A 13252-nucleotide genomic window follows, 5' to 3' on the forward strand; every position below is an offset into this window, starting at 1 on the left:
TTGTGGCTGCAGACTGAAAGCTTGTGGCCCTTTGGCAAAACTTCTCCAAAGCCGGGGCTCAAAACCAGAACCTCTAGCGGGCTGGTGAAATGAGACAGCAACGGGGCCCACGGCTTCCGCTAGGGAATAAACAGACAACTCCTGCCCATCTGCTTTGCGTCCGCAGGAAGTGCCAGTAGCTGCGCTTCTGCCGGCACGGGGGTGGGGGTGGGGGGTGGGGGGGAGGCAGCCCACATTGAGCAGCCACGCCACCAAAGGGCAAGGGCCCTAATGTGTGAAAATGTAAAGCTAAGGGCCAAATGGATTGTTCAGTAATTAGGCTGCTAAAGAAGTCACTAAGCCTGATTCCTAGTTTGTAAACCTCTTTGAGCTCCTCCAACACTCTTTTTCTTGGAAGTACATATGACCTGCAGACAATCGGGATGGTACCTGAACGCAGCCGCAGGGGGAGAGGTCTTGGGCAGAGCAGGTCAGGGGGACCCACAAAGGCTCTCCTACCTTCACAGGCCAGGGGTTTCAACTCCTTGAGAGGAGAGGAGGGGCAGAAAGGCAGGAAGCAATGAGAAACTTTGTTCTGAAAAGAATGCCTGCCACTCTAAGTCGTCTTTCTTAACGATTTTTCAAAGTCAAATGGGTATCTTGGAATATTACACAAACATCAGGGAAGTCACTCGACGGGGAAAAAAAAAAATCACTTTAAAAGCCATTTGTAGTTACAATCCAAGTACACCTTTAAGGGCCAGGGCATTACAGAATAAACTGAATTTACAGGCTTCTGGTGCCTCTCACGGTCGGGGGCACGAGGAACAGCGATCACAGAAGACGCTGGGCGGTGGGCTGGTGGCAGGGGTTCCGTGGGGACCGGGAACGCGTAGGTGCAAGTGGATCCAGGTCCTCTGCTCACAACTCAGGCAAGGGCCGGTTTGTAAACACCGCACTGTGATCTCTCAGGAGGAAAAGAGAGACAAGGACCACCACTCTGTTTCCATCTCCTTCCCCAGACATGGCAGGTCTACCCTGCTGGACTCCCCTCCATGCTTTTGTTTTGTGTGTATGTTTGCGTGTGTTTTAAGATTTTATTTATTTATTTGACAGAGAGAGAAAGAGAGATCTCAAGTAGGCAGAGAGGCAGACAGAGGGAGAGGGAGAAGCAGGCTCCCCGCCAAGCAGAGTCCGATGTGGGACTCGATCCCAGGACCCTGAGATCATGACCTGAGGTGAAGGCAGAGACTTAACCCACTGAGCCATCCAGGCACCCCGCATGTTTTTTGTCTTTTAAACCATTTCTTATTGTGGTAAGATAAAATTTTTGAACAAATATTACCCAAATCTTGCCATTTTAGCCATTTTTAAGCGTACTGTTCAGACACTGATTGCATTCATGATTCGGTACAATCATTATTACCACTGTTTCCAGAAGTTTCCATCACCTCAAACAGAAGCTCTTAGACCCATTAATGCCCAATTCCCCATCCCCCTCTCCCCCGGAGCCCCCTGGAAACCTGAATGCACTTTCTGTCACCATGAATTTCCCTCTGGTGAGGCTTTGCAGGTAAGGAATTCTACCATATCTGTTCCTTTCACATCTGGCTTCTTTCACTTAGTGTAATGTTTCAAGGTCAATACCAGCGGTGCCCTTCATCAGAATCGCATTCCTTTTTATGGCTGGATAATATGCCATCGCGAGCCTAGACTGTATTTTGCTTATCTATTCATCCGCTCCTGGGCACGTGGGTTGTTACCAACTTTGGCTGCTGTGACAAGTGCAGCTTTGCACCTCTACCTCCCTCCATTTTTGTCCAAACTTGGCAGACCCGGGGACTGAAGCAGGGCAGCAGAGATTCCTGGGGACAGGGGCTGCATTGCCTCGAAAGGCTGTCCTATCCGCTGCTTCGCAAACCTGCTTGTCGCAGATGTCTGTGGCATCTGGTTGTGTCTGGGAGTTGGGCCACTTTCAAAACTCACTCTGGTTTTCTCCCTCTTGCTTCGCTTCTCCTCTGCCGGGCTTTGAGAGGCTGCACGGAGAAGTGGGATGTGCCAGAAGGGCCCTTGCAGGTCTCCATGGTCCGTTTGCTGGTCTCCATGGGTGGGGGCCTCTCTGAGTTTCACTTCCTGTCCCCGTAGCTGAGAACCCACCTGCCGTCCACGGGATGCCTTGTGGCTGAGGCAGTGGTACTGACGTGCCCGTGGCCCCCAGTGGCACAATCCCCTGGTCTCCCTTTCCTTCAGTGCTTTCTGCCTGCCCCAGGCACCCACTCACCCAAGCTGATGGACTGTTCTTGTTGTTCCCCCCTCGATGGCTACAGGGTTCTGCCCCAAGGCTGCTGACCTCACAGACCCCCTGCGTGGGGAGCGCGCCACAGAGCCTGCCTGAGGAGCGTCAGCCCGCAGACATTTTCAAACGACACCAGGTACCTGGGCACAAAGATGGAGTTGTGCAGGAAGTTCTCAAAGACTTTGCGGTACTCGGCCTCCTCCTTCTCGGCCTGCTTCTCGGCCTCCGTTTTGGGGCAGGCGCAGCAAGGCCCCTTCTCTCCGCCGCACACCTCAGTCTTGGGATTCTCCGTCACCTCCTCAATGTCGATGGTGCCGTCGGCGTACTTCCTGATGGGGATTTTGTCTGCTCGGGAAAGAGAAGCCCGACAAGAGCAGACATGAAGGCTAAGCTGGGTGGGCCAGTGGGCCGGTGGGCAGAAGGGGGCAGCCGTCAGCACGCTTAACGGAGAATGTGGTCGGTCTCCGAGGATGGGCTGGAACTGTCAGGGGCTATGTGGTAGGTTGGAGCACGGATACTCCAGACGGCGGGAGTTTGGTTCCAGGTCCACACCCTCCCCGCCACGGGCAACCCCCACCTTACCTTTGGAGCAGTAATTGTGCCGGTAAAGGTAGCTGTCCTGTGGCTGCCGTTGCCACCTCACAATGTAGTAACTGAGGTTGCCGTTGGGCAGGGACGGCGGGTTCCACTTCACGATGAGCTGGGAAGAGGAGTTGGATGCGGAGAGAACGTCCAGGGGAATGGAAGGAACTGGAAAGGGGAACACAGGCCATTTCAGAAAATGGAACGCACCCTGAATCCAGGCGGCCACTGGATCACTGAATCACTATAAGCCTACAAGAAGCCACAGATTTGACCCGGACATGGAAACGGTGGTGAATGCAGACATACAAACTGTGAAGGGAACCTTCTTTTGAAATCGCATTAAGTGCCTGCATTTCTCTTTGTATTAGCTACTTTCAGATCACCTCTGTGGAAACAGGACGGAGATGCCCGTGGAGAAAGTTACGGGTTACAGGTGGGTGACTTAAAAACTTACAGCTAATTCCAACACCAGTCCAACCACCAGTCTCCAAATTGCTGGACTCCAGCAGTTCTAGCAAGTGGTGGAAAGGACTGATTTGGGTTTCATTTGAGGTTCTGGAGCTCTGATAAAAGTGGCAAGATGCCAAAATGAAAGTGAGAAAGGGGGAGAGTGTGTGTGCACATACGCGTGTGTGCAAGGGGTATGTAAGAGGCATGAAAGACGAGGATCTGCGAGTCTCTCTCTTTTTTTTTTTTTTTTAAATTTATTCATTTGACAGACACAGATCACAAGTAGGCAGAGAGGCAGACAGAGAGAGAGGAAGGGAAGCAGGCTCCCCGCTGAGCAGAGAGCCCGACTCGGGCCTTGATCCCAGGACCCTAAGCCGAAGGCAGAGGCTTTAACCCACTGAGCCACCCAGGCGCCCCAGAGTCTCTTGGTTCAATAACCTCACTTCCGTGGGATAAATGAGATAGGACAAGGAAAAGCAGTCCAAAACCCAAACACACAGAGAGCCCCGACTGCAGGCAATGGCCTCTGTTACCAGCCAAAGAATATTCATTTACAGGCAAAGCATAATAATCTGGTCAAGCTTTATTTGCTACTGCCTCTCAAACCGAAACCCAGAGCTGCCTTATGTATAAAGGGCAAACACATCCCAGGACCGCTGAAATCTTATTTTCCTTGGGTTCCCAAGAAAACACTGATTTTCGGGGGTTTTCCAAACTGCAAGAGACCTCTTTATTGTCTATCACTTAAACAACATGGTCATCCAAGCCACTTTTTAAAATTTCAAAGGGGTGAGGAGCTTAAGGGTACTTTAAGTCCCATAATACCATAGGCAAGGTTCTGAACACCTATACGGAGTGGTGCTTTAGGGAAAAGCTGTGACTAACGCCAGCTTTTTCAGGAAAAACATAACCACTGGATGCTCGACCACTTTCAGGTTTCCAAAGTCAAGTATTTCAAGAATAAACAGCACACCCCAACTGTAAGTGTCACAAAAAAAAAGCAGAGGCAGAGGACCAAGTCTTCCTCTGTCTCTACCACTTGTAAGGCAGGGGTCAAGATGTAGGGAACCGGCCCAGTTCCTCTGGTGCTTAGTTTCCCATCTTTGGGGTAAGGAAATCGGGGTTTCTTAAGACTTTGTCATTTAATAAGGGGCGTTATGGGTGGCTTAGTTGGTTGGGTGGCTGACTCTTGATTTCAGCTTGGGTCATGGTCTTGGGGTCCTGGGACTGAACCCCACATTGGGTTCTGTGTTTGGTGGGGTGTCTGCCTGAGGATCTTCTCTCTCCTCTCTCTCTGTCCCTCCCCCTACTCACTCACTCTCTAAAGTAAGTGAATGGATTAAAAAAAAAAAAAAAGAACTTGTCATAATAAGAAAAAATGTTGTTTTTCCTGAGCTGGGTACAATAAATTACTTCCAAACCTAGAAGAATAACTTGTTTTGTTGCCTTTGAGCCTCTGTTACAGCATCCCACACCCAGAATCAGAAATCTGTGCCAGATTTATTTCTATAAACACTTCAGGGCCCGTGACATGATTGTGACCACTTATGGGATCCTTCAGATGGGGCAGGGGAGGCGGGAGGGGGAATGAGGCACATGTGAGCCAAGGGTTGTCCCCATCAACACTTCTTCCTCACCCTCTCTGCTATTTAAATTTATTTCGTGCTACCTTATGGGTGTTTTATAAAACAGCCACCGTCCAAGGATATTTATCATTGCATTTAGAAATGATGTCCATTTTCCTACCTCTAAGCTGGTTTTCATATACTTGGCTAATAGACACAAACGTTTGCTTTCATTAGTTCCAGATTCTGGAGTTGAGAAAAATGAGGTGGTTTAGAAAATGAAGACAGAGACAGAAGGAGGAACATTTTCACCAGCGAATTTCTGGAATGTCCACAGTATACTGTCTGACGCTTTCCAAATTCCGTCTACCTCCTTGGAACCCTTGCCTCTACAGAATGTAGATGGAAAACCCACGAGCCGCGTGAGGTAACTGGAACACCAAATCAGCATGTGTTCAGTTCCTGGTGGTTCAACTATGAAAATAAAACAGTGGGTTGAATCCTGGCTGGGTCCTCCAAACAAACCACCCCAGCCCGGTAGGAGGACCTGGGCTCACTGGCACAGAGCAGGCAGATGATGGAACATGGGCCAGAAAGACGGCCCGGAAAAGCTTAGGGTCTTGGGACTGGGAAAAAAACAATATGATAGAGCACTAGATATTGATAAGAAACACATACAAGACACAGACTCGTCCAGGATTGAGACATCTTGTAGTAAGCACAGTGAGCTCATGAAAAATATGGGATGGGTGCTGTGGCTACCTGAAGCATTGGTGCGAATGTACAAGATTTCACTCTTGGCCCCACGGATGTGGTCGTTCTCCACCATGGTGAGGGTCACCGCCTTGACATACACCGCGTACTGCGTCCAGGGCTTTAGTCCTTGCAGTAAAATGCCAGGCTCGACATCCTTGTTGGGAGGGAGGTCCACATCTACCATGTTCCAGCTGTTGGAGCCACAGGCATCCTGCCCGTCATACTCCGTGACGTTTTTAAAAGGTCTAGGAAGACAGTAGATCAAACCAGAGGAAGGTTTAGGTCTCTGACATCAAAGCTCACTGAAATCTTCCCCAGGGGCCTAGCATGTCACACTTTCTATAACAGGAATTCTAAATAAAACAGGAAGTCCATTGGATTTGTTGTTTCGAAGAATAAAATAAAATGGACCCTAGGTTCCACATTTACAAACGCACCATAGAACTGTGTACCCTGCCCCAGGAAGAGTAAATTCTGATTGTTACTGGGATGGAAAACACTGCTCCTTAAGCATGCAGGCAAAGGCTCATTTTCTCTCTTCTAATCATGGCATTTTTCACCATTAAGAAAAAACAAGCATAATCATTTCATGCAAATATCAGCTACCAATGAAGAATAAAACTTTGGGGGGAAAAGGACTTTTGCTACAGAAAAAAGAGCTTCTAAAATAGAGATTCCAAAATCTCATTTGCTTACAAACAATTGTGATTGTTTAGTATCTGATATTTAGTTTCTGGATTGTCTCGGAAACTCCTTGGTGAGTTTACCAGCCGACACTGCCAGAGCACTGGGGGAACTATCAAAGAGAAGAGAGTACTTTGCACACATGCTTGGGTGGGGAGGGGTTCTCCAGCTATCAGATGAAAGGTCTGGACAGCCCCTGCGCCCTGGCTTCTGAAACAGACGTTAACCTACCCCTCCCCATCCTCATGACGGAAGACCATGAATGACCCCCATCCATAAACACACTGAACACCTAGTAATCGGGAGACCTGCTTTTTTCACAGCTATGACCCCAGGGGAAAGGGGATCAGATACTGTCTTTGGCGGCTCTGGTTCCAGTGCTGAGGAAGCCAGTCACTGGGGAAGGAGACCTATGGTATCACAGTGAGAGCTGGATAAAGAGGGTGACTAACCTAAGGAGGCTGGTGGTACCACCTGGATAAGGAGGCAAGGGAAGGAAGAGGGAGACCAAAAGAGCTGCCGTCTGGAGGAGCAAGTCACAGCTGCCGAGGCAGGTGAATATCACCAGAAGGCATGAGAAAAGCCCCCAGTAGATTTTGGGATAAATCAGGAAATGTCCAGAACACAGAGGTCAGTCTCTCTCCATTTTCCTTCCCTAGTTCATGACCTAGAGCAGAGGACCAGGTCTTGGGAAGGGCTCATGGAATAACATGATATATCTGTCTGGGGGGTCCCCTCCAGGGGAGCTGAGCATCCCACGGGGTGCTCCTGGAGTATGGGTCAGTGGACACATCCTCTATCCCACTTCGTGAACGCTGGGACTTAACCTGATTCTCTAAAACACAAGCTTTTCTCTTTGCAATTCTTTTATTCAAACCCCTCTAAATGACCCACTGAAAAACAGGAGGCCTCAGGCTAACACAGTGATGGTGTGGTCGTCACCATGGTGATGGATATCCTGTGACAGCTGAGAGGGACCCTGAGGATGAAGCTCCGCTTTCCCCGCCCACAGCCACGCCCACAGTTCCCCACGGAGCGCAGAAACTCACGCTTCCTTGTAGTAGACAGTGAAGCTGATGAGGTCCCTGTAGTCAGGGGGCCGGTAACGGTGCCACGTTATGATGATGCGGTTCTTCCACGTGGTCGTAGAGGTGAAGTGCAGGACGTCGCTTTCACCTGGGGAACAAAGGTACATCTGTGAGTGACAGAGATCAACACCCTTTTCCTCCACCAGAGGAACAAGTCACCTGCCCTGCCCTGTCTCCCCCTTCTCCAAAGCTGGCTGTACAGGCCAAGCCCTTTCTTGGACTTCTCAGTGGCTCTCCTTTCTAAGAATCCAGACATTTTACCACATGGAGCTGCAACAAAGCTCGCACCTTTGTTTCAGCACAACTGGTCACATTTGGACATGAATCTGTGATTCCTAACCTGACAAGGAGGAACTGCTTGATTGAGCAAGTCACCTGGTCTTTCAGTGGACCCCTTAGGCCCCTGGCTCCTGAGGGGACCAAGGAAGGTGAGGATAAACCTTGATCTTCTGTGATATGCTGGCACCCATCCAGGGGTTCTGTGATCCCCCTTGCTCTGTGCAACTGGCAAAGTCACGCCAATGGTCCAGGTGTGCCATGGTGGGGAGGGGGCACTTTTCTGTGTCTAAACTTGGCATCGACCTGGAAGGATACGGACACCCTGGAAGGCCTCCGGCTGGGGCTGACACACTGACAGGAACAATGTCATTGGCCAAGCTGCCTGTGTGCCAGGGGAAGTCGCTGGAGAGCTACAGCGAGGATCTTGCCCTGAGCCCCGACTTGTTCTTCCGTCCAGATTCAAATGACCCTCAAGAACCAGGGCAGAGTTGCTGACTGCTTCCCCTCATGGAGACCAGAAGCTCCCTGACCGACTCCTTGTCCTCCTCTATTTGCCTGAATCCCGAAGCGCACTCAGCGGGTGAAGCAGAGGCTAACGGCGGTAAAACTAAGAAGTCAGTGGGGCAAAACATGCTGGTCTGAGGTTAGAACTAAGCTGTAGCTCCTGCTCATGTGTTATTTAAGGAGAAAACATGATTTTGTTTTCAAAGGAAAGTAACGGCTACTCTATTCACAGGCCTACAGATCAGACCGGCTGACTGGGCCGAGAAAATGCTTGGGAAACGCTCAGACACATTGGCCCTGCCCTGGTCCTAACAGGGGGACCGGTAGGGGCTGCCGAGGGCGGGTGAGGGAGAAGGTGCCAGCTGCCAACACACCAGGCAGCTTCATGGCAGGCCTCTTCCCTCTTCCTCCAGAGCAATCTGGTTGTCTACCAGGTAAATCCAGACACCAGCAAAACGAATCAGTCAAATGCTAATGGTTTCACAACGCCTCCCCTCCCGTGTGTGTGTGTGTGTGTGTGTGTGTGTGTGTGTGTGTGTGTGTGTGTGTGTGTACATGTGAGCAAATTGCCTCTGATCATGTAAATCACTCTTATTTTTTTTCCTAGTACCCTCCCCTTATTAAAAGCTGATGGTGGAGAGAGACAATTTACTTTTATAACCCTCTCCAGCCGAACAGAACCACAACATTTTAAAAAGCGGCTTGATAAACAGGGTTAGAGGAGAGACGTGCTGTTAGATCTCAGATACAAGAGCTGAACGTATATATAACCACGGCAAGGTTATAATTATGCAGTTCTCAATTTAAAAAGCAGCATCCATTCAGCGAGGTGGGCTCTCTCTAGCCTTTTTGTGTTGGGGTGGGAGTGGGGAGGAGGCCAAGGGAGAGACAGGGAACTGGTGGCCACCGTGCTGGGCTTGGAGCTCAGTTCCCTCTGCCCTGAGGTTTCCTCTGCACTGGGGAAGACTGAGCCAACTGTGCTCCCCAGCAATGGAGAGGACTAGCTCCTCCTTGAAAAATGATCTATCTATGCATTAAAAGACATTTAACCCTACATTCTGTAAGCACTTCTTTTTTTTTCTTTCTTAAGGTTTTATTTATTTATTTATTTTGTCAGAGAGAGAGAGAGAGCATAAGCAGGGGAAGGGGCAGAGGGAGAGGGAGAAGCAGGCTCCCCATTGAGCAGGGAGCCCAATTCGGGATTTGATCCCAGGACCCTGGGATCATGACCTGAGCCAGGGGCAGCCGCTAAACCAATGAAGCCACCCAGGGGTCCATGTAGGGCACTTCCGTAAAATACTCCCTTTGAGCAGGAGCCCATTTCTAAATGTTCAGCACACTCCTAGAGAAGCTAAGGGACACTGACAAATAAGAATCTATCATGAATCGGCCTCACTACTAACTCTGAAGATACACATACAGCGGAGCAAAGTGCTGGCTCAGGAGGCCCTGTGTCCACCGCCCCCCCCCCCCCGCCCCAAGTGAGGCAAGTGGGGAAGCCACCCAGGGAGCCGGCCATCGCTGCAGATCAGCAGAGGGGCTGACTTTATCACCGCTGCTCGGGCCACTCACAAGAGGCTCGTTCTCCGTTGTTCCTGGTGTTTATGTCCCCTTTGCTCTGGCGTCCTTTTGTCCCCGTCACTTCCTCCATGCGGTAAATCTCGGACACGCACAATTTGGGATTGAAAGCAAAGTACATCTTCCCAGCTTTGATGGTCAGGTTGCGATGGTCCCAGTCCCACAGCTGCTGCAAGTTCTGGTTGTCGAGGACATAGAAGGAGTAGTTCCTGGAAGCACAGAAATCCCCGTGAATGCTCCAGCCCTTTCCCAGTGCCCCCTCCTGCCCGCCGGCCACCCCCCGCTGGTCCTCCTCTGCACGGGGCTCCGGAACATGCTGCCTTTGCCAAAAAGAGATTTAGTTATTAACAGTGTGTGAGAGTGGACAGTTACTGTTAACAATAGCAACAGCATGACTCAAGGACAGCATATTGAAATCGATAAGACACTAATTAATTTTAGGACCTCTATTACCAACAAATAATGCCTCTCACACCAGAGGATATTACTGGAATCATTCCGGAGAAATGCCTTTGGGTATTTCTCTCAGAGCAGAGTATGTATAACGAACTTGAAATCAGTCCATGGGAGAACAGATATGCTCGGCTACTCAACCGGAACGGCTTACATATTTGCTGGAGAGTCTGCTGTTATCCTTGGGGGTAAATCCCATCTGTGCCATCCGCGGTCTATGGTGGGCTAGGAGACAGACCGGGGCAGGGATACAGACCCGGTGGTGGACCAGCACTGGGCCAGCTCCCTCCTCCAGATTCACCCCACCCTAAAAAGCTTCAACCACAGTCCCTAGAAAAGGTGGGGGAAGAGAGCCCCCTTTGGGCAGTGCCCTTGTGCCCCCTCGCCCTCCCCAATCCAGGCAGCAGTGACTCAGTGACCAACACTCCCAGGTTAGTGTGCACAAGGCTTGTTTTTGGATGGCTGGGCCCCCTACCCAGAGTTTCTCATTAGTAGGGCTGGCTGGGCCAGGAATCTGCATTGCCAACCTGCACCCGCGTGATGCTAGCACGGCTGGTACTGGGATCGCACTTGGAGGGGCACTGGGCTAACAGGTGGTGGGCACCAACAAGGGGCTGTTGGTCAGCAATAAGCTGACCAAGTGAGATACGGTCCTGCCCCTAGGCGGGGAGGACACAGAAGCAGAAGCAGAAGCTCCACCTGTCGACTGAAGGAAAAACAGAAGGATAGCCAGAATCTGCAACAGCAATCTCCGGCTGCCCAGAGAGAAATCCATCCTCCGGGGGTGGGAGCATAGACGGCTACAGCTGCAGGGTCCGGAGAAAGATCCAGGCTGTATACCTCTTTCTCTAGGTAGGCAGGATGATCCTGCCCATCCAAGTCCTCCGTGATAAAAGGTCTACTCCCCACGGACCTTGAATCCTTCCCGTCCCCCTCCTGGTCCCCAGCCTCAGGCTTTCCGGAGCTCACTCAAGCACTCCTAGAACGGAGTCTAGGAATGGGTGGAGCACTCTGAGCTACTGTTAACATCCACTGAACGATCCAACACACAAGCTGCAGAGAAGAGAGGATGGCCCGCTTTCCAAAGCCAGGAGAGCTGGGACAGAAGTCCAGAGCACTCTTCTGTCCCAGAGGCTGTGTCCATGGGGGCCTGATGGGTTTCCTTGCACATATCACACCAGCACCTCTACCCGCTTGGTCAACCCCAGCCTGAGTCTCATTAAGAAGAAAGCAGAAGTTATGGTTCTAATAAGGCCTAGCAGACTTGTGACACCTGCCTGGGAACTCACCAGGGAGTTCAGAGACGAGGGTCCAGGATTGCAAAGGTCATTAATAAGCCACGTAGCCACAGGCTCTTAGTGCTCTCTGTAGCCCTCCAGCCGGTTTCCTTGGAGGGACAGGGGCATGAACACACACTCACAGAACAACAAGGGTTATGAGCACCTGAGCTCCCTGTTTGTCTTACGAGTCTAAAACCCTAATGCCCAAGAGGAGTCACAGAGCTGAGGGGGACGCTGTCCCATCAGCCCGAGCCCAGGCCCTCCAGAGGCACTGGGCCCCGTGCACAGATGTGCAGGGGGTGAGAGTGGGAGCCCTGCCTGCACATGGTTCAGTGGGCAGAGGGAGTCCAAGGGCAGCACCTCTGAAACCACATGAGCCTTCTCACTGACCCACCCTGGCCGGACACATTCAAGGCCACCAAAGCAGGTGGCAAAAACTTGAATCGACAGATACTTTCCTCTCTAGAAGAGCTCACTCCCTGACACATACATCCACTGGAAAAGGAGCCTCAGACACTGTGCACATCCATCTACTTGGGATATGCAACACAAGCCCAGGTATGCAGGTGGGAAACGCTGGGACATGGCAAGGTGAGACCTGCCGTCCCTAGGGAACAGTCGCCACCCACATCTCCTTGCTCTCCCGGTGCCAGGCTGTCGCTGATGCTGGGTGACTGGGTCGTCAGACGACCGAAGGTGGGGTTTGCAGGTAGAAACCAGAGGCCTCCTAGGCAGGCCCATTCTTGTCCACGGATACTTCCAGCTCTCAAGGACACTCTGTAGTGCCAGGACCAAGGTCTGGCTGCTCCCAGTGTCCTCAGCTGGCTCCCAGGGGACGAAACCTCCTTGTCAGTGCAGAAACCTCTAGGCCGGAAGGAAAGGCATTAACCTGGTCAAACCTCTGTCTCTCAACACAGAACGAGGCTTCTTTCTAGTAGACGGATCTCGCCGGCAGGGAACAGAAACCGCGCTGAAAATACCTCCTGAACAAAACATGCTTCTTCCCATGGGAGGAAGCATGAATTATAAATCAGGAGTTTGACAAATGAATGGCGGGCCCACTGAAATTCTGTGTGTGTGATTAATCACTTTGAAAAGGAATATTATCTTTTTACAGTAAACACAAACATTTTTTTACCACGCAGAGAAGGCCTGGAGCCAGGATACCAGTATCAATAAAACCCAGGCGTTATGGAGCCTTTGTGAGCGACAGAAAAACAAAAATAAAACTCTCATCAGAATGATAACCGAGCCATTCATGGGCTGCCTGTCAATGCTGCTCTTGATTTTCCAACCCCAGGTTGGGGCCTAGCTCCCCCCAAATTCCCCTTCCATGATCAGGTGACAATTAAGAGATGGCAAAAGGCAGAGACCTGTCTGAACATTTTACACACACACACACACACACACACACACCCCTTCTCATTGTCTCCTAAAGGAAATGACTATATAAGTCAGTTGCTCAGTAAATGTGATTTCCTAATTGTTCCTAAACGTCCTGCCTTTACATTCAGAAAATATTTTTTAAAAATGAACTTGTTTATTTTTTCTGTAGCTTACACAGATGCCTGGGTTTTACAGATCTTGGTATTCTGACTCGCAGCCTTCTTAGTGTGGCCAAAGATGTTTGTTTCTGTGCTTGGGGTGGGGTGGGGGGGCGTCTGATGGGATGTAGACCGACTGAGGTAGGTTGAAAGCGGTCAGTCATTTCCGTGAGGATATCTGTATGTTATCTGTGTTGATCTTCTGGATGCC

The 13252-nt window shown here is 50.7% G+C and overlaps 1 protein-coding gene across 1 annotated transcript in view; it reads right to left on the minus strand.

Moving 5' to 3' along the window:
• IGF1R (insulin like growth factor 1 receptor) overlaps nucleotides 1–13252 on the minus strand; it is a 301355-nt gene that overhangs the window by 43366 nt on the left and 244737 nt on the right. The window contains exons 6-10 of the mRNA XM_032342166.1: nucleotides 9759–9973; nucleotides 7365–7491; nucleotides 5638–5876; nucleotides 2858–3025; nucleotides 2416–2620 (exon numbers count right to left, since the gene is read on the minus strand). Of these exons, the coding sequence (XP_032198057.1) occupies nucleotides 2416–2620; nucleotides 2858–3025; nucleotides 5638–5876; nucleotides 7365–7491; nucleotides 9759–9973 (954 nt within the window). The remainder of the gene's footprint in view (nucleotides 1–2415; nucleotides 2621–2857; nucleotides 3026–5637; nucleotides 5877–7364; nucleotides 7492–9758; nucleotides 9974–13252) is intronic.

This window comes from Mustela erminea, chromosome 5 (assembly GCF_009829155.1).
Source record: "Mustela erminea isolate mMusErm1 chromosome 5, mMusErm1.Pri, whole genome shotgun sequence".
NCBI classification, from domain to species: Eukaryota; Metazoa; Chordata; class Mammalia; order Carnivora; family Mustelidae; genus Mustela; species Mustela erminea.